Source organism: Eubalaena glacialis, chromosome X (assembly GCF_028564815.1).
Source record: "Eubalaena glacialis isolate mEubGla1 chromosome X, mEubGla1.1.hap2.+ XY, whole genome shotgun sequence".
Taxonomy (NCBI): domain Eukaryota; kingdom Metazoa; phylum Chordata; class Mammalia; order Artiodactyla; family Balaenidae; genus Eubalaena; species Eubalaena glacialis.
The window spans coordinates 35,282,731-35,308,523 of NC_083736.1; the positions used below are offsets into that span (position 1 = coordinate 35,282,731).

The 25,793-nt window shown below is 41.8% G+C and overlaps 1 protein-coding gene across 2 annotated transcripts in view; it reads right to left on the reverse strand.

Moving 5' to 3' along the window:
* Positions 1-25,793, reverse strand: part of SRPX (sushi repeat containing protein X-linked) — a 105,356-nt gene that overhangs the window by 18,722 nt on the left and 60,841 nt on the right. For both annotated transcript variants that reach the window (XM_061178000.1, XM_061177999.1), the window contains 4 exons: positions 19,811-19,937; positions 16,694-16,815; positions 15,851-16,030; positions 14,240-14,373 (listed from right to left, as the gene is read on the reverse strand). In XM_061178000.1, the coding sequence (XP_061033983.1) occupies positions 14,240-14,373; positions 15,851-16,030; positions 16,694-16,815; positions 19,811-19,937 (563 nt within the window). The remainder of the gene's footprint in view (positions 1-14,239; positions 14,374-15,850; positions 16,031-16,693; positions 16,816-19,810; positions 19,938-25,793) is intronic.

Consider the following 25,793-nt stretch of genomic DNA (forward strand, 5'->3'; position numbering starts at 1 on the left):
GAGAAAAGGGACAAAAAGTGTATTTAAGTCAATAATGGCTGAAAACTTCCCAAACCTGGGGAGAGAACTAGACATCCAGATCCAAAAGGCCCAAAGGATCCCAAATAGGTTGAACCCAAATAGGGCTACACCAGGACATATTATAATTAAATTTTCAAAAGTCAAAGTCAAAGAATTTTAAAAGCAGCAAGAGAAAAGAGAGAAGTTACATACAAGGGAACCTCCATAAGACTATCAGTGGATTTCATAATGGAAATTTTTCAGACTAGAGGAGAATGGTAGGACATATTCAAAATACTGGGGGTGGAGGGGGACTTCCCTGGCAGTCCAGTGGTTAAGACTTTGCCTTCCAATGCAGGGGGTGTGGGTTCAATCCCTGGTTGGGGAGCTAAGATTCCGCATACCTCACAGCCATAAAACCAAAACATAAAACAGAAGCAATATTGTAACAAATTCAATAAAGATTTTAAAAATGGTCCACATGAAAAAAAAATCTTAAAAAAAAAATGTTGGGGGGAAAACTGTCAACCAAGAAATTCTACACTCAGTGAAGCTCCCCTTCAGAAATAAAGGAGGGATAAATACTTTCCCTAAAAAACGAAAGCTGAGAAAATTCATCATCACTAGACATGCTTTACAAGAAACGTTATAGGAAGTTCTTTGAGTGGAAGTACAGTCAGCCCTCCATATCCACAGGTTCTGCATCCACAAATTCAACCAACCATGGACCACGTACTATGTGTACAACTGGAGGATCCATGGATGGGGAACCCACAGATACAGAGGGCTGACAATGGGACATGAGCATCCACAGATTTTGGTGTCCGCAGCAAGTCTTGCAACCAGTTCCCTGCAGATACTGAGGGATAAATATAAAAGGATGATAATTAACATCATAAAAACATAAGAAGGCAGTGTAAAACTCACTGCTATGGAAAATACAGTCAAACTTGGATTCTGTAATATGGTAATAGTGGTATGTAATTCACTTACAGCTCTAGTTTAAAAGTTACAAAACAAACATGGTCAATGGAGACAAGATGACAGAGTAGGGGAACATGAGCTCACCCCTTCTTACGAAAACACCAAAATCTCAACTAACTGCTTAACAACCATCGACAAAAAAAAATGCTGGAGGGACTTCCCTGGTGGCGCAGTGGTTAAGAATCCGCCTGCCAACGCAGGGGACAGGGGTTCAAGCCCTGGTCCAGGAAGATCCCACATGCCACAGAGCAACTAAGCCTGTGTGCCACAACTACTGAGCTGTGCTCTAGAGCCCACGAGCCACAACTACTGAGCCCACATGCCGCAACTACTAACGCCTGTGCTCCGCAACGAGAAGCCACCGCAATGAGAAGCCCGCGCACCGCAACGAACAGTAACCCCTGCCTGCAACTAGAGAAAGCCCACACGCAGCAACGAAGACCAAATGCAGCACAAATAAATTTAAAAAAACAACAACACTGGAACCTACCCAAAAAGATACCCTACATCCAAAGACAAAGAAAAAGCCACAACAAGATGGTAGGAGGGGCACAATCAAATCCCATACCCACTGGATGGGTGAACCACAAACTGGAAAATAATTATACAACAGAAGTTCTCCCACAGGAGTGAAAGTTCTGAGTCCCACATCAGGCTCCCCAGCCTGGGGGTCTGACAATGGGAGGAGGAGCCCCCAGAGAATCTAGATTTGAAGGCCAGTGGGGTTTGATCACAGGAATTCCACAGGACTGGGGGAAACAGAAACTCCACTCTTGGAGGGCACACACGAGGTCTCGTGCTCACCAGGACACAGGGGAAAAAGCAGTGACCTCATAAGAGACTGGGCCAGATGTACCTGCTAGTATTGCAGGGTTTCCTGCGGAGGCGGGGGTGGGAGGGGGCAGCTGTGGCTCACTGCGAGGACAAAGACACTGGTAGCAGTAGTTCTGGGATGTACTCATTGGCGTGAGCCCTCATGGAGGACGCCATTTTCTCATCAAGACCTGGCCCCACACAACAGCCTGTAGGCTCCAGTGCTGGGACACCTCAGGCCAAACAACATTAAACGCTCCAGCATTCGCATTATTGAAGTCCCAGAAGGAGAAGAGCGAGAGAAAGGACCTGAGAAAATATTTAAAGAGATAATAGCTGAAAACTTCCCTAACATGGGAAAGGAAACAGTCACCCAAGTCCAGGAAGTGAAGAGAGTCCCAGGCAGGATAAACCCAAGGAGGAACACGCCAAGACACATAGTAATCAAATTGACAAAAATTAAAGACAAAGAAAGAACATTAAAAGCAACAAGGGAAAAGCAACAAATAACATACAAGGGAATCCCCATAAGGTTATCAGCTGATTTTTCAGCAGAAACTCTGCAGCCCAGAAGGGAGTGGCATGATATATTTAAAGTGCTGAAAGGGAAGAACCTACAACCAAGATTACTCTACCCAGCATGGATCTCATTCAGATTTGGAGAAATCAAAAGCCTTACAAACAAGCAAAAGCTAAGAGAATTCAGCACCACCAGACCAGGTTTGCAACAAATGCTAAAGGAACTTCTCTAGGCAGAAAAGAAAAGGCCACAATTAGAAACAAGAAAACTACGAATGGAAAAGCTCACTGGTAAAGGCAAGCATACAGTAAAGGTAGGAAATCATACACACAAATATATCAAAACCAGCAATTGTGAGAAGAGGAAAGCACAAATGCAGGATACTGGAAATGCATTTGAAATTAAAAGAGGAGCAACTTAAAACAATCTCGTTTATATATAGACTGCTATATCAAAACTTCATGGGAACCACAAACTGAAAATCTACAGATCACAAGAGAATAGAACAAAAGAAGAAGAGAAGAAAAAAGACCTACAAAAACAAATCCAAAACAACTAAGAAAGTGGCAATAAGGAACATACATATCAATAATTACCTTAAACATAAACAGATTAAATGCTCCAACCAAAAGACAGACTGGTTGAATGGATCCAAAACCAAGACCCGCATATATGCTGTCTACAAGAGACACCCTTCAGATCTAGGGGCACATACAGACTGAAAGTGAGAGGATGGAAAAAGGTATTCCATGCAAATGCAAATCAAAAGAAAGCTGGAGTAGCAATACTCATATCAGACAAAATACACTTTAAAATACTGTTACAAGAGACAAAGAAGGACACTACATAATGATCAAGGGATCAATCCAAGAAGAAGATATAAGAATTATAAATATATATGCACCCAACATAGGAGCACCTCATATATAAGGCAAATACTAACAGTCATAAAAGGAGAAATTGACAGTAACAATAATCATGGGGGACTTTAACATACCATTTTCACCAACGTACAGATCATCCAGACAGAAAATCAATAAGGTACACAGGCCTTAAATGACATATTAGACCTGATGGACTTTATTGATATTTATAGAGCATTCCATACAAAAGCAGCAGAATACATGTTCTTCTCAAGTGCACATGGAACATTCTCCAGGATTGATCACATGCTGGGCCACAAAGTAAGCCTCGGTAAATTTAAAGAAAATTGACAACATATCAAGCATATTTTCCAACCACAACGTCAGGAAAAACTATAAAAAAACACAAACACATGGAGGTTAAACAATATGCTACTAAACAACCAATGGATCACTGAAGAAATCAAAGAGGAAATTAAAAAACACCTGGAGACACATGAAAGCACAATGATCCAAAACCTACTCAGGACTCAGCAAAAGCAGTTCTAAGCGGGAAGTCTATAGCAATACAATCTTACCTCAGGAAAGAAGAAACATCTCAAATAAACAACCTAACCTTACACCTAAAGCCACTACAGAGAAAGAAGAACAAACAAAACCCAAAGTTAGCAGAAGGAAAGAAATCAGAAATCAGAGCAGAAATAAATGAAGCAGAGATGAAGAAAACAATAGAAAAGTTCAATGAAACTAAAAGCTGGTTCTTTGAAAAGACAAACAAAATTGATAAGCCTTTAGCCAGACTCATCAAGTAAACAAGGGAGAGGGCCCAAATCAATACAATCAGAAATGAAAAAGAAGTTACAATGGACCCCACAGAAATACAAACGATCATAAGAGACTACTACAAGCAACTATATGCCAATAAAATGGACAACCTGGAAGAAATGGACAATTCTTAGAAAGGTACAACCTCCCAAGACTGAACCAGGAAGAAATAGAAAATATGAAGAGACCAACCACAAGTAATGAAATTGTAACTGTGATTTAAAAACTCCCAACAACCAAAGTGCAGGACCAGCTGGCTTCACAGATGAATTTTATCAAACATTTAGAGAAGAGTTAACACCTATCCTTCTGAAACTATTCCCAAAAAACTGCAGAAGTAGGAACACTCCCAAACTCATTCTATGAGGCCACCATCACACTGATACCAAAACTAGACAAAAATAGACAAAGATAACACACACACACACACAAAATAACAGGCCAATATCACTGATGAACATAGACACAAAAATCCTCAACAAAATACTAGCCAACAAAATCCAACAATACATTAAAAGGATCATGCACAATGATCAAGTGGGATTTATCCCAGGGATGCAAGGATTTTTCAATATCCGCAAATCAGTGTGATACACCACATCAACAATTTGAAGAATTAAAAGTCATAAGATCATCTCAATAGATGCAGGAAAAGCTTTTGACAAAATTCAACACTGATTTATGATAAAAACTCTCCAGAAAGTAGGCATAGAGGGAACCTACCTCAACATAATAAAGGCCATATATGACAAACCTACAGCTAACATCATACTCAATGATGAAAAGCTGAAAGCATTTCCTCTAAGATCAGCAACAAGACAAGGATGCCCACTCTTGCCACTTTTATTCAACATAGACTTGGAAGTCCTAGTCACAGCAATCAGAGAAGAAAAATAAAAACAATCCAAACTGGAAAAGAAGACTGTCACTGTTTGCAGATGACATGATACTATACATAGAAAATCCTAAAGACACTACCAGAAAACTACTAGAGCTCATCAATGAATTCAGTAAAGTTGCAGGATACAAAATTAATACACAGAAGTCTGTTGCATTTCTATACACTAACAATGAAATATCATAAAGAGAAATTAAAGCAACAATCCCACTTATCATCACATCAAGAAGAATAAAATACCTAGGAATAAACCTACCTAAGGAGGCAGAAGACCTGTACTCTGGAAACTATAAGATGCTGATGAAAGAAATTAAAGATGACACAAACAGTTGGAAAGGTGTACCATGTTCTTGGATTGGAAGAAATAATATTGTCAAAATTACTATACTAGGGCTTCCCTGGTGGCGCACTGGTTAAGAATCCACCTGCCAATGCAGGGGACACGGGTTCGAGCCCTGGTCCAGGAAGATCCCACATGCCGTGGAGTAACTAACTGCAACGGGTTCGAGTTGTGTGCCCCAACTACTGAAGCCCGTGTGCCTAGAGCCCGTGCTCCGCAACAAGAGAAGCCACTGCAATGAGAAGCCCGTGCACTGCAATGAAGAGTAGCCCCCGCTCACCGCACCTAGAGAAAGCCCACGTGCAGCAATGAAGGCCCAATGCAGCCAAAAATAAATAAATAAATAAATAATTCAAAAAAAATTTACTATACTAACCAAAGCATTCTACAGATTCAGTGCAATCCCTATCAAATTATCAGTGGCATTTTTCACAGAATTAGAACCAAAAAAAATCTTAAAATTTGTGTGGAGACACAAAAGACCCTGAATAGCCAAAGCAATCTTGAGAAAGAAAAATGGAGCTGGAGGAATCAGGCTCCCTAATTTCAGACTATATACTACAAGGCTACAGTCATCAAAATAGTATGGTACTGGCACAAAAACAGACATATAGATAAATTGAACAGTATAGAAAGCCCAGAAATAAACCCATGCACCTATGGTCAATTAATCTACGACAAAGGAGGCAAGACTATACAATGGAGAAAAGACAGTCTGTTCAATAAATGGTGCTGGGAAAACTGGACAGCTACATGTAAAAAAGAAATGAAATTAGAACATTATTTAATGCCATACACAAAAATAAAATTAAAAAGGACTGAAGATCTAAATGTAAGACCAGATACCATAAAACTCTTAGAGGAAAATAGAGGAAGAACACTCTTTGACATAAATTGCAGCAATATTTTTTTCTATCTGTCTCCCACAGTAATAGAAATAAAAATAAACAAATGGAACCTAATTAAATTCAAAAGCTTTTGCACAGCAAAGGAAACAATAAACAAAAAGACAACCCACGGAATTGGAGAAAACATTTGCAAGCAATGCAACCTGCAAGGGATTAATCTCCAAAATTTATGAACAGTTCATGCGGCTCAATATCAAACAAACAACCCAATCAAAAAACGGGCAGAAGACCTAAATAGACATTTCCCCAAAGAAGACATACAGATGGCCAAGAAGCATATGAAAAGATGCTCAACATCACTAATTATTAGAGAAATGCAAATCAAAACTACAATGAGATATCACCTCACACCAGTCAGAATAGCCATTATCAAAAAGTGTACAAACAATAAATGCTGGAGAGGGTGTGGAGAAAAGGGAACCCTCCTACACTGTTGGTGGGAATGTAAAATTGGTACAGCCACTATGGAGAACTTAAAGTATGGAGGTTCCTTAGAAAACTAAAAGTAGGGGCTTCCCTGGTGGCGCAGTGGTTAAGAATCCGCCTGTCAATGCAGGGGACACGGGTTCGAGCCCTGGCCCAGGAAGATCCCACATGCTGCGGAGCAACTAAGCCCGTGCACCACAACTACTGAGCCTGCACTCTAGAGCCCGCGAGCCACAAATACTGAGCCCACATGCCACAACTACTGAAGCCCTCGTGCCCAGAGCCTGTGCTCTGCGACAATGAGAAGCCCGCACACCGCAACGTAGAGTAGCCCCCGCTCACCACAACTAGAGAAAGCCCGCGCACAACAATGAAGACCCAACACAGCCATAAATAAATAAATAAATAAATTTATAAGGAGAAAAAAACCCTAAAAATAGAGCTACCATATGATCCCGCAATCCCACTCCTGGGCATATAACTGGAGAAAAACATGGTTCAAAAGGATACATGCACCCCAATGTTCACTGCAGCTCTGTTTACAATAGCCAAGACATGGAAGGAACCTAAATGTCCATCGACAGATGAATGGATTAAGAAGATGCGGTACATATATACAATGGAATATTACTCAGCCATTAAAAAGAATGAAATAATGCCATTTGCACTAACATGGAGATTATCATACTAAGTAAAGTAAGTCAGACAGAGAAAGACAAATATCATATGATATTGCTAACATATGGGATCTAAAAAAAAATGATACAAATGAACTTATTTACAAAACAGATACAGACTCACAGACTTAGAGAATGAACTTATGGTTACCAGGGAGGAACAGTAGGGGGGAGGGATAGAGTAGAAGTTTGGGATTGACAGGTACACACTGATATATTTAAAGTAGATAACCAACAAGGACCTACTGTATAGCACAGGAAACTCTGCTCAATATTCTATAATAACCTAAATGGGAAAAGAATTTGAAAAAGAATAGATACATGTATAACTGAATTACTTTGCTGTACACCTGAAACTAACACATTTTTAATCAACTTTACTCCAATATAAAATAAAAATTTTTTAAAAGGTAAGGTAAGTTAGTAAAAAAAAAATGGTAAAAATAACTGAAACTACAGTAATTTATTAGGTACACAATATTAAAAATATGTAAATAGTAACATCAATAACCTAAAATGTGAAGGAGGAGAAGTTAAAGTATAAAGCTTAAGACTTTATTGAAGTTAAGTTGGTATTAGTTTAAAATAGTGTGTTTTAATTTTAAGATTTTTTAGAATGTAAGCCTCATGGTAACAAGGGATAAACCTGAATTACAAAGAATAAGATAAAGTCAAAGCATACTAATACCTCACAACATCAAAACACAATAAAAGAAAGCAGGATAAGAAGGAAAAATGGATCCAGAAAACAATTAACAAAATGGCATAAGTCCTTATTTATCAATAATTACTTTAAATGTAAACAGATTCAGTTCTCCAAATGAGAAACAGAATAGCTAAATGGATTTTTTTAAAAAAAGATTCAATGATATGCTGCCTACAGGAATGACTTTAGCCTTCAAGACACATAGGCAGAGTAAATGGATGGGAAAATATTTTAAGCAAATAACTCAAAAAAGTCAGGGGTAGTTAAATCAGACAAAATAGGCTTTAATTTTTAAAATGGTAAAAGGAGACAAAGAAGGTGATTTTATAATGACAAAGGGATCACTATATCATGAAGTTATAAAGATTATAATTATTGATGTGCCCCACATTGGAAAACTGAAATATCAATACATAAAGCAAAAACTAATAGAGCTAAATAAAAGGAGAAGTAAACAGCAATACGGTAATAGTTGGGGACTTTAACACCCCACTTTCAACAATGGATAGATCATCCAGACAGAGAAATCAATAAGGTAAGAGCAAATTTGAACAACACTATAGACCAAATATAACTAACAGACATTCACAGAATATCCTATCCAACATCAGCAGAAAACACATTCTTCTCAAGTGCACACAAAACATTTTCTAGGATAGACCATATGTTAGGTCACAAAATAAGTCTTAGAAAATTCAAGAAGACTGAAATCATACCAAGTATCTTCTCTGACCACATTGGTATGAAACTAGAAATCAGTAACAAGAGGAAACTGGAAATTCACGAATACATGGAAATTAAACAACATTCTCCTGAATAACATATGGATCAAAGAAGAAATTAAAGGGGCAATAAAGTATCTTGAGACAAAAAGTGGAGAAACAACATACCAAAACTTATGGGATGCAGCAAAAAGTAATAATAAGAGGGAAGTGCACAACAATAAAAACCAACATTAAAAAGCAAGAAATTTCCCAAATAAACAACCTAACTATGCCTTAAGAAGCTAGAAAAAGAAACTGAGCCCAAAGTTATTAGCAAGAGGAAGGAAATAATGATTAGAGAAGAAATAAATGAAATTGAGAACAGAAAAACAATAGAAAACATTAACCGAACTAAGAGCTGGTTCTTTGAAAAGATAAACAAAATTGACAATTCTTTAGCTAGACTAACCAAGGAAAATAGAAATCAACAAAATGATACATGACAAAGAAGACATTACTACTGATACAACAGAAATACAAAGTTCATAAGAAGCTATTATGAACAGCTCTACACCAGTAAACTGGACAACCTAGAAGAAGTGGAAGAATTCTTAGAAACATACAAACTATCAAGAGTGAATCATGAAGGAATAGAAAGTCTGAATAGACCAATTACTAGTAAGGTGATTAAATCAGTAATCAAAAATCTCCCAGTGAGGAAAAGCCCAGGACCGGATAGCTTCACTAGTGAATTTTGCCAAACATTTAAAGAAGAATTAACACTAATCCTCAAACTCTGCCAAAAAAATAGAAAAGGAGGAAACACTTCCAAACTCGTTTTATGAGGTCAGCATTACCCTGACACCAATGCCAGAAAAGGACACTATCAGAAAAATACAGATCCATAACCCTGATTAATATAGAAGCAAAAACTCTCAAAATACTAGCAAACTGAATTCAACAGCATATTAAAAGGATAATTCAGCATGACCAAGTGGAATTATACTTAGGATGCAAGGACGGCTCACCATACACAAATCAATGTGATACATCAGATTAATAGAATGAAAAAAATCATCTCAATATATGGAGAAAAAGCATTTGACAAAATATAACTTCTGTTCATGATTAAAAAAAACTCTTTGGTATAGAAAGAAGGTACCTCCCACAGCTTACATCATACTCGATGGTGAAAAGCCGAAAGATTCTAATGGCATTTTTACATAAGTAGGGAAAAAAAGAACAATCCTAAAGTTTGTATAGAACCACAAAAGACCCCTAAATAACCTAGCCATCCTTAGAGAATAGAACAAAGCAGGAGGCCTCACACTTTGATCTCAAGCTATACTATAAAGCTATGGTATTTCAAACAGTATGGTACTGGCCTAAAAACAAAACAAAAAAAATCAAATGGTACAGAATTGACAGCCCAGAAATAAACCCAAGCATATACAGTCAACTAATATTTGACAAAAGAGCCAGGAATATTCAATGGAGAAAAGACAGTCTCTTTAATAATTGGTGCTGAAAAAACTGGATATTCACATGTAAAAAAATGAAAAAAAGCCCCTATCTTATACTACTTATAAAAAGGAACTTGAAGTGGATTAGAGACTTAAATGTAAGATCTGAAACCATGAAATTCCTAGATGAAAAAACAGGAAAAAGAGCTCCTTGATATAGGTCTTGGCAATGATTTTTGGATATGACACCTTAAGCACTAGCAACAAAATGAAGAAAACAAACAAGTGGGATTACATCAAACTAAGAAGCTTCTGCACAGTAAAAGAAACTAACAACACGTGAAAAGACAACCTACAAAATGGGGGAAAAAATCGCAAACCATTTATCTGATAAGGGGTTAATATCCAAAATATCTAAAGAACTCATACAACTCAATAGCAAATAAATACATACTCTAATTTAAAAATGGGCAAAAGACCTTAATAGACATTTCTCCAAAGAAGATATATGAAAGGGCAACAGATACATGAAAAGATGCTCAACATCACTAGTCATTAGAAAAATGCAAATCAAAATCATGAGGTATCACCTCATGCCTATTAGGATGGCCATCGTCAAAAAGACACATAACAGTCAGCACTGCTGCTCTACATGGATGGAGCTTGTGTACTGTTGGTGGGAATGTAAATTGGTGCAGACACTATGGAGAACAGTATGGAGGGTGCTCAGAAAATTAAAAATACAACTACCATATGACCCAGCAATTCCACAGCTGGGTATTTATCCAAAGAAAAACACTAACTTGAAAAGATATAAGCACCCCCATGTTCTCTGCAGCATTATTTACAATAGCCAAGCTATGCAAACAATCTCAATGTCCACTGATGGATGAATGGATGAGGAAAATGTGATAGGTAGAATGGAATATTATTTAGCCACAAAAAAGAGTGAAATCTTGCCATCTGCAACATGGATGGACCTTGATGGCATTATGTTAAGTGAAGTAAAAGAGGAAAAGGTAAATATCATATGATCTCTCTTATGTGTAGAATCTTAAAATAAAAAAAGAAAAACACTGAGCTCATGGATATAGAGAACAGATTGGTGTTTTCCTGAGGTGGGGGCTGGGGGTTGGGCAAAAATGGGTGAAGAGGGTCAAAAGGTACAATTTCCACTGATTAAATGAAAAAATTATGGGGATGTAATATACAGCTTGGTGACTCTAGTTAATAATACTGTACTGTATATTTGAAAGTAGCTAGGGGAGTGGATCCTGAAAGTTCTCATCACGAGAAAAAAAATTTTGCCACTAGGTATGGTGATGGATGTTAAATGGACTACTGTGGTGATCGTTTTGCAATATATACAAGTATTGAATCGTTATGTTGTACACCTGAAACTAATATTATATGTCAATCATACCTCAATTTTTTAAAAATGAAAATGTTTCAGCCCCCAGAGCTGGCCCTTGGCAAGAGCCTCGGGAATGTGACCCACTCAACCATATGCCAGGAAGTCTCATCAGGAGTGCCAATGGCAGTAAGGGAACAAAAAAGTAATTTAAGATGAATATGACTAAATGGGAAAAGAAATTTTAAACTGCTGAATTATTAGAACACCAAGTTTTTATTACAGTTCCACTGAAATATCTCCAGGGTGACAGAATTGGTAGACAAGTTAGAAAAGGTAGAAATATACATTTTTATTATTCTAACTGAATCACATAAGCCAATCAAACCTTTCCTTGAAGGCTCTGCTTAAAATGCCAATGTAAATATGTTGGGGGGGTCACATATAAACACCTTGATAGCAAATATCTTATCCAACTAGTTGATTAGTAATTTAGCAAGTACCAGAAGGAATGGGATAGACTAGGGCAGGGGTCAGCCAACATTTTCTGTAAAGGGCCAGATTGTAAAGATTTTAGGTTTCATGGGGCTGGATGGTCTCTGTCTTAACTACTCAACAGTGCCTTTGTGGTGCTAAAGGGGCTTCCCTGGTGGCGCAGTGGTTGAGAATCTGCCTGCCAATGCACGGGACACGGGTTCGAGCCCTGGTCTGGGAAGATCCCACATGCCGCGGAGCGACTGGGCCCGTGAGCCACAATTACTGAGCCTGCGCGTCTGGAGCCTGTGCTCCGCAACAAGAGAGGCCGCAATAGTGAGAGGCCCGCGCACCGCGATGAAGAGTGGTCCCTGTTGCCACAACTAGAGAAAGCCCTCGCACAGAAACGAAGACCTAACACAGCCATAAATAAATAAATAAATTCAAAAGAAAAAAAAGCGCATTTAAAGCAGCCATAGAGAACGCACAAACGAATGAGCCTTGGCTGTGCTTCAATAAAATTTTACTGACAAAAGCCATAGTTCGCCAAATAGAGGAAAAGCAAGTTGTCTGGCTTTTTCATTTTTCCATGGAACTAAGAAGAGGTCAGGGGACTTCCCTGGTGGCGCAGTGGTTGGGAATCCGCCTGCCAGTGCAGGGGACACGGGTTAGATCCCTGGGCCAGGAAGATCCCACATGCCGTGGAGCAACTAAGCCCGTGCACCACAACTAGTGAGCCTGCACTCTAGAGCCCGCGAGCCACAACTGCTGAAGCCCGTGCGCCCTAGAGCCCACGCACCACAACTACTGAGCCCACACACTGCAACTACTGAAGCCCACATGCTCTAGGGCCCACGTGCTGCAACTACTGAGCCTGCATGCTGCAACTACTGAAGCCCGCGTGCCTAGAGCCCGTGCTCCGCAACAAGAGAAGCCACCACAATGAGAAGCCCACGCACCGCAACAAAGAGTAGCCCCTGCTCACCACAACTAGAGAAAAGCCCGCATGCAGCAACGAATTTCCAATGCAGCCAAAAGAAAAAAAAAAAAGAGAGAGGGAAAGAAGAGGTCAGGAAACGTATGGTTGTGAAATAGAGCCTGCAAGGCCAATTTCCCACACAATGGAGCGGTGCGGGCTTGTGCTACCCAAAGAGCAACTCCCTAGCTGGGATGAGGCGACACAAGGTGGAGGTCAGGTGGCAGGGATTGGAGTTAAAGACGAGATGAATTGGGTTCCTATCAAAGAAGCCCAAAATGTTTTATATGGCTCTTCAGAGTTCATGGGAAGTCCAAGTACATGGGGAGAATAAACAAAGATTTATCATTATTCATTGTCTTAATGCTGAAATGAGAAGTTAAATTGTAGCCTTTGATAAAACCAAGATTGTTCTAAAAACCTAGTTCTATTCACTGTAATACATGAATGAAACATTCCTCCAAAAATGTGCAGCACCGTGTCCATGACCCAGCATAACATCCTACCTCTTTAGCATTCAACCAGACTGGCCACTCTTATTGACAACACGTTTCAGGACAGAAATCAAACAAGTTCTAATTCAATCCTTTCAGTTTCTAGCTTGTTTGGGTTTTTCCCCAAGACACTGGTTGCCTCATTCTGTAGCTACAAAACTTACACAGCTAAAAAGGGCACATTCCCTAGAAAAGCGCCCCCCATCAAACTTTGAAGTCCTTAGGAATCACCTGAAGGTCTTGTTAAAAGGTAGTTTCTGATCCAGCAGGCCTGGGATGTGGATCGAAAATTTGCATTTCTAACAAGCTCCCAGGTCATACTGCTGGTCCACAGAGCACACTTGGAGAACCGCTTTTCTAAAGGATGGTTATGCCTCTCTGAGGAGCTCTGTGAGAGCTGGGGAAGCTCCCTGCAGCAGGATGTGGGGCCTGAGGGCTCCTAGACCCCTCTCATCCCTTGAGCCAGGCTTCAGGGCCAACAACTGCTTGATCGCCTCCCTCGCAGGCATATCCTGGACGGGTTCGGCAAAGACAATTTGTTCTTCGGCTGAACCTGGACAGCATGTCAATTAGGCTTATTAGTGAAGACAACCGAACCTCATTAGTTGGAAAACGACTGGGTTAGCTCTGGGGAGTCAATGTTAATTAGGTTATGCCCCAGATGCAGAAATGAATGGTGGGAGTTCTGAAGTGCCAGTTCCTGAAGCTCACGGGAAATGGATTAGGCACTGAACCTGGCCTTTGCTTTTAATGAAATGACTGGGCCCTTCCTGTTCAGAGGTCTCCCTCCCGCCTTGGCCCTGCTGCAAGGACTCACCTGCAGCATCCCCAGCTGCAGCCGGTAGAGGAGGTTTCGGGCTGTGGGTGTGGACACAATGAGCAGTCTTCTTTTCTCATAAAACTGATCCAGAAGCGCAGCTGCTGTTCTGACGCCGACATTGACACTCATGGCTGTAATCAGAAATGGCCAGACAGGTCAGAAACTCTCTACTGGTTCTGGCTCAACACAGCCTGTGATGAGACACAGAACCATATGTGTAAGAAGTAAACCTTGAGATGAAGATTCATCTAGAAGTATTAGTTTATTCGGGAGGTGGTCCCAAGGAGCACTGGGTTGGGGAGTGGGGAAGTGTGTTAGTTTCCTCTCGCTGCTGTCACTCGTCACCACAAACCTCGTGGCTTAACAAACACACATTCTCTTACAATCCTGGCGGTCCGAAGTTTGGGACGGGTTTCACTGGGGTAAAGTCAAGATTGTTGGCTCGTAGCCTTTCCCCCACCTTCAAAGCCAGCAGCACAACATCTTCCAGCCTCTCTCCTCTCTGACCTCCGCTTCCCTCATCTTCTTCTCTGACTCTGAGAGCACTTCTGCCTCCCTCTTATAAGGACGCTTGTGATTCCATTGAGCCCACCTGGATAATCCACGCTCTTCTCCCCATCTCAAAATCCTTAACTTAATTACATCTTCAAAGTCCCTTCTGCTACGTAAGGTAATATATTCACAGGTTCTGGGGATGAGGATGTGGGTATGTTTGCTAGGCCTGGGGGGTGAGCATTCCTCTCCTGCCTCAGGAAATGAGACAGGGAAGGAAAGAGGGATGTTCTTTGTACTTTGATGTATGAAACTGAAGAGCCTCAGGCATTTAGCTGATGATGTATGTGTCTGTGTCTCTCTGTCTCTGTCTCTCAGCTAACTCTGAATGGCTGGGATTAAAGGGAAAGCATAAAGATGAGAAAGTACCAGGAAACGAGAAAACAGTGAAGTATAGAAATAAAAGACATGTCTGGAATTTTCTGGCTAGTCCCAATTTCACACTATGATCACTACCCAGCCCAATTTTTGTTCCTCAGTAATAACAGCTGACAGGTATTGAGAGTTTACCCTGTGCCAGGTCCCGCTCAATTCCACTGTTGAATAGATGACCTCATTTAATACTTACAACCACTCCAGGAGTGGGCAAAGTATTATCTTCCTCATTTGACATTAGGAGGAAAGATTCCAAATGCCCAAGGTCTGCGGGACTTTCCAGCCAGTGCTGCAAAGCAGGCGTTCTATCATCTGTGCGCAGCAGTGTACTGGCTTTGTAAAAAAGATTCTTACATTTGTAGAAGGGAGGAACAAGGGTACAGACTTTGCTGATTCATAATGCCGCTGATTCATAATGGGCTCTGGGCTCCCGCCTCCAGCTTCCTCCTTACAGGACATGAGAGAGAAATCGGAAGATAGGCAGAGGCACAGGAGGAGGGCAGGTGAGGTGGGCTGCCCAGGGAGGGATTCGAGGACTGTTTTCACCCATCAGATGAAGAGGGCTGGCACCGAATCTTTCACGGGATATAGAACGAAGCCCTCCCTCCTCCCTGTACTGGAAATCTGGGCCAAAGGGTCTTCAGGGTCTGCTGCTGGCTGGAGGGAGGGCTGCCCTCGTACCTGCGCAGGTGGGCTCTGTGCCAGACCAGGCCAGGTTGGACTGACACACTCGGGCAGGGCTGCCCTGGAGCTCGTAGCCTCCGATGCAGGAGAATTCACAGGTGGCCCCGTAATTATCGCCGTCGCTGGAGCACTTCATGTAGCCGTTCTCCGGGGCGTTGAGTTTGCCGCAGCGTCTGACTGTGTGGGACACAAGCCCAGAGGGGGCTCAGTGCTGAGCTCCCCGCCACAAAGTAACCGGGGAAGGGGAGGGTTCAGAAGCACCAGAAAACGAGCGAGGGGGCAGGCATGGCTCTCTGGCCAGTGGGCGGGCCTTGGGATGGTCAGTGAACTGATTTAGCCCCCTGGGTCCCAGATGAGGAGGCTGAACTCAGAAGAATAAGGAGGAAGGATGGTTAGTAAGTAACTGGCCACCGAGGCATAAAATAAGCCTTTTTTTCAGGTAGACCAAAAGTTCTAGAACACCAAGAACATGGTCTCCTGGTGACCCCAGCTGGGGCGGGGGGTTCTCCTAACCTCCTTCATATCAATAGAAGGACTTACAGGCTTTAGCTGGTCACCGAAGCCCAGGGGTGGAAAAGTTAGTGAATAACACTCTTCTGGGACAGCCAGCTGTGGGCTCACGTGAGACAAACTTACTGCTCTCTCGGACTCCTTCAATGACCTGCCAGCACTGGACCTCATCCGGATTGGAATTGTGAAATTCAGGCGTTAAGATGGCACCCTTCCCCTAGCCTCATGATCAGAGGCTAATCCAGAGCTGGCAAGTCTCCCTCTTGCTTAAGGCTCTGTTTCCCTTTGTTTTTATAAGGAGAGAAAAAAGCCAAGAACCAGTCATCTTACCTCTTACTTTAACTCGAAATTTGCAAATGCCCTTGTTCTCAGCTCTGTCATACACTGTGTATTGGATCTTGTGGTCTCCTTCTGGAAAATGTGAGCCTGGGGGTAGGCCTTTTAGAATAACACTTAAAGGGGAAAAAAAATCAGAAACACCAAAGATGATCATTGTAGGCCTAACAACAACTGGGCCATGATGGGCGTAATGATCAAAGAGGACCATCACGGGCATTTGTTGAGTACCCATTCTGCCCAAGATACAGAGACTCCAAGGGACAGCCATTAGACCAGTTTTACTACTTTAATTCTCGAAGAATAGAATTTCCTGAGCTTTACTCTGTTTTGGAAGAGCGGTTTGAGACCAGAAAAACGGAAGTTCCCAATTCCTGGGAAGTTCAGATTTATTTTTCTCGTTGGAATGTAGAACAGAGGATGGGGGATGCTCAGAACCCAGAGCCCAACTCTTCCTTCCTTTGTTCCAAGGGGGACCTGAATTGCCTCCCTGTTGGGAGAATGAGGGAATTTTCTGTGAGGAAAATCATTTGAGAGGGTAGTCCAAGCACTCATTGGCAATACCTGCAGGGGGCGCTAGAACTTTCTCTGCCTTTTCTATCTGGGTGGAGACCTTTCCTGAGCAAAAGGCAAGTTCACTGTGATTCCTTGGTGATCCTAATAATAATAATAACTTATTATTATTAATAATAAGTTATTATCATTATTATTGTTCTTCGCACGTACATAAACCTTATACGTGTCAGGCATGGTTCTAGGCATTTTACATATATTAGTTTATTTAATCCTCACAACAACCCGAGGTAGGCATTATTATCCCCATTTCACAGATGAGGAAATTGAGGCACCAAAAGATCAAGGGACTTGCCCAAGGTCACACAGCAAGGGTGACTCCTGCATCTTTCTTCTTGGTTGTCTGACAAGAACATCAGTAGGTACAACATGATCAAATGCCAGGTTTTGTTTGTTTTTCAATAGATAATTTCCCTTCTCTCTATACTTCTTAGAAATAATGAGAATATTGGCTAATAACAGGCATGTGAAATTATCATTGTCACTATTGAGGAGAACCTTCCACGTAGGTGGACAAGGTAGCTGTTTACTTGTAAAAGGGTGAAGTGAGGGGTGTTAGGAAAGTGCCAGAAATCCCACCATTAGAGACGTGTCACTTTGAACCTTAGATGCTTTAAGGTCCTCAAGAAGCACAATTTAAAAGCAGATAAACCTGAAAGGAATCAGACTTCCAATATGAGTGCCTGCTCACCTCTTGGAGACGCTCTTTCATCTGTGACATGCAAATAACAGTCATAAGGAGTAACTAAGGGAGCTCACAGGAAGCACTTGTCTCAGTGCCTGACGCTAGAACCTTCCCTCCTAGAACGGGACTATATAACAGGAGCTTCCAAAAGACACGGGGAAGAGAAATGTCGGAGAAGCAAGGAGGCCAAGCAAGAGCTGAAAAGGGGACAAGACGGCCTTCTCTGAACTCCTCATTCTGCCCAAGGAAGCGTCCTAGGGCTCCACGCCTCCGCCGGCTCTGAGCTGTAAAGCTCAGGAAGCCGACAGCTGCTCTGAACAGAGGCGTCGGGGCTACTAAGACGCGCCCTCAAAATGTCACATTTCTAACCATAACACACACGTTACCCACAGAAATGCCAAGGTGAATATCCTTGCTAGATAGAGTCATCTGATGACCTGATATTGTGTGTTTATTATACCAGATTTCGATAGCAATCACAGCTGTGAAAAAAACCTAAGAACCTATTATGGGCTAGGGGTTAGCCAGGCATTGTGCTGGGTCCCAAAAGATTCAATGATAGTTAAAACCCAATCCCTGATTCTATCAACTGTGATTTATTTTTTCATCCCAATTGCCTAAAGTTTCTCCTTAGGGGTTTGTGACATGTGTATACAACAGCAAATAAATAATTTTCTTAATACTCAAAGTTTATCTTTGAGGAGTTACAAGGGGAAACATAACAAATATGATCTAAGCTAGATGGTGCACGGGGAGATAATTATCAGGCTGTAGGAACAAAATGTCCTGCTAGGGGTGAGAGACTCAGGCTCTTCCTAGTAGAAGATGTTCTATTATGGCTAATAATTGCTTAAAAACATTTCCTCTTGCCCAGCCTGGGTTGATAGGATTCCGGAAAGTCTTTCCCTGCTGTATGGCTCACCAAGGGGTAAGTCAGAGGTATTCTTTGCCCACAGATGGAAACTCGGTAAGGAGGTCTAGCAGGACCACGAACTTTAAGGCATGGATGTGAACGTGCTGACATGAAGTAGTGGCCTTCAGGAAAGGTGGAGGCCCAGCAAATAGCCGCAGGGGCACAGGCCCATATGCTAGATTAGAACAACATGTGGCTGAACTTCACTGAAGGGAACCACCCATTTTTAAAAACATTTGGGATGTATTTCAAACTACTCATGCAGTTGGCCCTGGAGAATGGGGGTGGGGAAGAAGGCAGAAGACCCATCTCTTTTTTTATAAGCTGCTTCTTTAAGTGTTTAATGTGCTTGCAAGTTTTAAAAAATAAAAATCAAATGTTTTGAAAGAAGCAGGTGCCAAAACACAAGGGGTAGAAAAGTTCTGCACTAAACCACACTCACAGAGCACAAGGGGGGCAACATCGGGCTCCACCTGGGAGACACAGAGGTTCCCAGGGAGGCGGTGGCTTAGGAAGGCCTGGGGGGGGCCCCCTGGCAGGCAATGGGGGTGAGTCTATCCCTGAATTTACCAGCTGGCCTCCTCTCCCTCCTTCTGTCTCTTCTCCTCCCTTCTTCCCACCACCCCGTCGTCTTACTTCCTTTCTTTCCTTCAACAGATATTTACTGAGCACCAACTATGTGCTAGGCATGGTTCTGGGCATTAGGGATATGGCAGCGAACATACTGTAGTGGAGACAGGCAATAAACAAATACGAAAGTGAAAAATATAGTATGTCAGACGGTGAAGAAAAATAAAGAAATGAATGAGGAATGGCTGAAAGAGTGCTGTACTGAGTCTGAAAGCATAAACTGACCAGCATAGATACACTTCCTCACTCTGGGTATTGAATGTCTCACATAAAAGAGGCAGCATCATTCCAGCTGCCAAGTTGCACTTACTCAGTGAGAATGCCATCTGCTGTGTCTCTTCCCTCAGGGGTCTCCCAGGACACCCGGACTGTCAATTTATTGGGTTCCGCAATGCGTTCCTTCACACTTGGGCACTTGATTCTAGGAGGTTCTATATCTGCAAACAGAACCAGAATATTCTCGCCATCAGCAGGAAATATCTCATCAACCTGGGGTTCAACACCCAGCATTTGACATGCCCAAAGGTCTAGGTGCTCCCCACTTTTGAAGGGTTTCTTCACCCCTCTGTATTTCTCTTCCCTGCCTTCATCTTGCCCCTTCTTGCCTGCTGAGTTTTAAAGATTGAGTACTCACCTGTGCATGGCTAAACCTGCAATCAGCTGGCCTTGCTAGGTGTCTCGTGGGGTAATTTATTAGCTACAGCAACTTCTTCCCCAGGCTTCCAAACTCTGCCTGCTGACTTGGCAATATGGCAGTTACTCAACTAGAAGTCATTCAGCCATTGTGAGTCCCTCTTGCTTTAAAGGCAGCATCATAGGAGACTAGAGAAAGGTGCCTTAGGTATCATCTAGTTCCATTCAATTCAAGTCAACAAATCTTTAGTGAGTACCTGTCTTCCCCAAGGCATCATTCCAGCTGCTGGGTTTGGGCGGGCACAAAGGCAAGAGAACCACGTACTTCTCAGAGAGTCTACAGTCTGCTGGGGGATTATGTTACCATATGTGAAATATGACACGAGGTATAAAATGACACTGCCCCAGGCTACATAAAAGTAAATACTATGGGGGCTTCCCTGGTGGCGCAGTGGTCAAGAATCTGCCTGCCAATGCAGGGGACAGGGGTTCGAGCCCTGGTCGGGGAAGATCCCACACGCCGCGGAGCAACTAAGCCCATGCGCCACAACTACTGAAGCCCGCGCGCCTAGAGCCCGTGCTCCGCAACAAGAGAAGCCACCGCAATGAGAAGCCCGTGCACCACAATGAAAAGTAGCCCCCGCTCGCCGCAACTAGAGAAAGCCCGCGCGCAGCAATGAAGACCCAACGCAGCCCAAAATAAATAAATAAATTTATTTATTTACTTATTTTAAAAAAAGTAAATGCTATGGAGGCTTAAAAGAATTACCCAATGCTCTCATTTTACAGATGTGGAAACTGAGGCTCGGAGAGTGATTTATTTAAGGCCAGGCATGTAAATAAGGATAATGTGAATTATAACCCAAATTAGAGCACTTACCCCTGGAACCAGCTCTCCCTCCTGGCTGTGTCTATTCCCAACATACTCCTCAATATCTTAAACAATGATCTGTCTGGCTCCACTCTGCCCTCCAACTGCCACTGGACCACACCTATGGTTCTGTATTTCGGGACAGCAGTTTTACCTTGGTCCTGACCCTCCAAAGACCTCCCAAAGTTCCCCAAATAGTTTCTATACCTGCTAATAGAATTTCTGCCCCCTCACTATCAAGGATGGGTTGATAATGAGGGCTAGAAATAAATGAGATGTCAATTTCTTACTCAGTTAGATTTCATCTTATTACAGAAAAACAAATACAGTATGCTAACACATATATATGGAATCTAAGGGGAAAAAAAAAAGGTCATGAAGAACCTAGTGGCAAGACGGGAATAAAGACACAGACCTACTAGAGAATGGACTTGAGGATATGGGGAGGGGGAAGGGTAAGCTGTGACAAAGTGAGAGAGTGGCATGGACATATATACACTACCAAACGTAAAATAGATAGCTAGTGGGAAGCAGCCGCATAGCACAGGGAGATCAGCTCGGTGGTTTGTGACCACCTATAGGGGTGGGATAGGGAGGGTGGGAGGGAGGGAGACGCAAGAGGGAGGAGATATGGGGACATATGTATATGTATAACTGATTCACTTTGTTATAAAGCAGAAACTAACACACCATTGTAAAGCAATTACACTCCAATAAAGATGTTAAAAAAAAAAAAGTGGGTTCTAACTAAGGTCAGGATACCTAGGTTAGAATCCAGCCCCACCTGCCTGTGTGATCCTGGGCAAAGCTCTGTGCCTCAGTTTCCCTTTCTGCAAAATGGGATAATAACAATGCTTTCCTCTTAGGGATTTTGTGCGCATTAAATGAACGATGCACATAGGATTCTTAGAACAATGCTGGCATGGACTCAGGAGTTGTAAAAGTTAACTTTATTATCACTTTTTCTCCATACCTCTAAGCATGATTTATAAAAATAAATTTTGTGACTATTAAAAAAAAAAAAGAAGGGGGAATTCAAACTTTGGCAAACTCTACTTGATGATTCTGAATAGGTAGAGAATGTATTTAAAGAGGGCAGAGTAAATTAACAGCATGTAGATTTGCATTGCTTTACATGTCAGCTGGTAATTATTTACATGCTACTACAGCCTGAATGGAAATGAAATGTCATTCGATTCTGAATTACAAACATCTTTGAGAGACTAAATGCACCAAGTAAAGTCTTCATATACTTTCTCCTGTGTCTTGTCCAATAACTTCTCATTTTATTTAGGGTAAGAAATTATGAATAATTTGTTAAACAATTTTGTCTTCAGCTATCCAAATTCATTTTCATTCTATGGCATGCTTCAATGGAATGTGAATTTACAGCCCTAATACACTAATCCTAAATTGAATAACTACCATATTTTATTGAATCTAAGTCACTATCAATTGTGAGATGCATCCTAATTTCAGGGATAGTAAAATGTGAAAAAATATATGCTTCTTAGAATTGATAAAGTTTATAAATGTGATGGTGCAATGGAAGCTGCTTTAAATACATTAGAGGTGTCTATTTTCAGTTGATAAGTTTTTTTTTTAAATTTTATTTATTTATTTATTTATGGCTGTGTTGGGTCTTCATTTCCGTGTGAGGGCTTTCTCCAGTTGCGGCAAGTGGGGGCCACTCTTCATCGCGGTGCGCGGGCCTCTCACTATCGCGGCCTCTCTCGTTGCGGAGCACAGGCTCCAGACGCGCAGGCTCAGCAAATGTGGCTCACGGGCCTAGTCGCTCCGCGGCATGTGGGATCTTCCCAGACCAGGGCTCGAACCCGTGTCCCCTGCATCGGCAGGCAGACTCTTAACCACTGCGCCACCAGGGAAGCCCAGTTGATAAGTTTTTAAAAATAATCCCCCTTTTTCTGGTTTTACTATGATAGGTAATAGAAGACATACTTTACCATTCAGATGAACATTTCACAGCTTTGGGTGAATCAGGAAGACAAGTATACAATACCTGCCCCCTGCTGGCCAAATACAGTTGGCAACCTCATAATAGAAAGCATATTTATTTTTTAAAAATTTAAAGCCAAAAGGGAGGGGCTGAGGAGATAGATTTCATTGTAAAATTACTTAGTGTTAGCAGATTTTCTTGGAGTGACATTGTCAGAGTGAAGAGATACTCTTACCCTCTGCGTCATGTAAACTAAACAGCTGGATGATAGGCTGGGTTGTTTTCCCTATAAACTTGACATATTGACACTGAGCAAACACCACTCCAAATTAGGTTATCTGGGTGAAGAGTCTCAGAGCTTCTCAAAGCCAGCTTCTGACAGCTAACAATGATCTGTTGAAACTGGCCTAATTTTTCAGAAGTGGTGTTCTTCCAAGCCAGAAACAAGAAGAAATAAAGCACTAAAAATAATAGCTAATATTTACTGAACTCTCGTACCTGTCCGCCCCAGGCGAAGTACTATCCCTGCATTATTTCACTGAATTCTCGCCACCACCTACTAGACTAAGTACTGTTATTATCATCCCCTCTTATAGACTGGGAAGCATCTCCTCTCTTTTGGAATTTCTTTGTGGTCTGAGAGTCTAAGACATGATCGCATATTTTTCAATTATTTTAATCAGCCGAACACTTCTGTATGTGTGCCTGCTGCTGACCTAGTGTTTTCCTCTATCCTCTGCACACACATTCTTTCATGGTCGCCGGCTCCAGCTTCCCCTTACATCCTCTAAGAGCGGCAGCAGGACTGAATTCTGTTGCATCCTCCAGCGTCATGGCCTCTCTTTCAGCTCATGAGACCAGCTGGCCTGCCCTTCAGCAGATGCTCCAGAACTGAAGCCTATTATTATACAGCCATGGCCATCATTGCTTTTTCTAAGTTATTATAAACTTCCATGAATGAAATAAACAAAGTTACTATAGAAACATAATCATGATTCCCTGTTGAGTCAGGATGCCCACAGAGCCAGTTATTGTGTGGCAACCGTGCAACTCTCGTGAAAATCCTGGCCTCTGCCCCACTCACTGGAGACATCTGACAAACTGTCTCCCTTCTCTGTGCTCTAGTTTCTTCTCTGCATATAAAAATATCAGAAACAAATATATTGCACTGTATCAACTACTGTTTATCTGAGAAGCTAAACTATATACCTGGGAATATTTAACACGTCTAACCAGGTAGGTGGTAGGTGGTAGGTAGTGGAAATAAGAAAGAGGGTGAAAAGGGCAATGTTCTGGCCAACAGATAACAAGGGAAAAAAACCCTTTAAACTAAGGTTATAAACTAACTGCATCCGAAAATGTTTGCTTAAATAATGTTTTCCAGTGGAGACCTGCGTTTGAACGTGACTGTTAGAGGTATGAAGAATAGGTGCTTCAGAACATAACAGTAACTTGTGTCTGGGACTGCGTGACCTGGGGTGGGGATGCGCGTTCTTCTCTCTCTCCACCTCATTCTAAGGCAAGGTGATATTCTTATCTCAAGAATGTAAAGGATCATCACAGCTGCTCACAGCAGACAGATTCCATTTAATGCTCCTTTCCTCTCGGATGTCCTCCATAACTCATTCCAACTGGATTTACGTTTGGGAACTATTTTATACATTTTCTTTATTAAATACAACTGATTATTGCAATGAGAACCTCAATTTTTATGCAAATCGTTTCTATAAATTCTTTTACATATATGGTATATGATTTTTTGTTGAATTTTAAATTTTATTTTATTGAAGTATAGTTGATTTACACCAACTGGCTTTTTAACTAGTCTTTTTCTCCCTTGATCTTTTACACCAACTTCCTCTCAATCTGTACAGTCGATGTGGCAGAGACTAGTGGTTGTTCACCTGCTCTCCCATCCCCCTTCTTTTTTTTAGCACAAAAGAAGTTTCCCTGAGCCTGTGGCCCTCCAGAATAAAGACTATATTTCCCAGGCTTGTCTGAAGTTAGGTGTGGCCATGGGATGGCTTCCACCAGTGGGTTGTCAGAAAAAGTGATGTGCTTTTAAAAAAGTATGTGTGGCCACCCCCTCTTCCACCCTGGTTGGAATGTCCATGAGGTGGGGAGCCGGAACAGTGTCTTCGACTGTGGGATGAAAGCTGCAAGTTGAGGATGGAAGAACAAATGAGAAGGAGTTTGGGTCCAGGACACTGCCCCGGACAAACATTTATACGAGAACACAACTTCTATCTCGTTTAAGGCATTATGACTTTGGCCTTGTTAACAGTACCTGAACTGGGATATAAGCAATCACACCTTTTTTTTTTCAAATTTGGTATGGCATCTTCCAAGATGTATTTCACTAATGATTTCTAAGCTCTGATTTCTAACAAAGGATACTCTGGTGAATTTCCTGCAAAGATGGCCACCCATAACCCCCTTATATACATGCAGCTCCTCCTAGCAAGAGGTGGGGTCTGTTGCCCCTCCCTTTGAATCTGTGCCAGGCTTGTGACTTGCTTTGACTAATAGAATACAAGGGAAGTGACCCTACGCCAGCCCCAGGTGTAGGCCCTTAAAGAGTCTGGCACCTTTGGCTGTTCACTATCTCAGAAGCCAGCTGCCATCTAAGGGAAGTCCAATTATCTGACTGGAGAGGCCATGTAGAGAAACTGAGAAATTATGAAGGGCGAGAGAAAGAGACTCAGTCAAATGCCAGCCAGTACAGCCGCCTCTGAGTGAGATGCCAGACATGGGAGTGAAGCCATCTTGGATCCTCCAGCCCCAGTCAGGCACTTCAGCCATTACTATGTGGAACAGAGGTGAGCCGTGTCC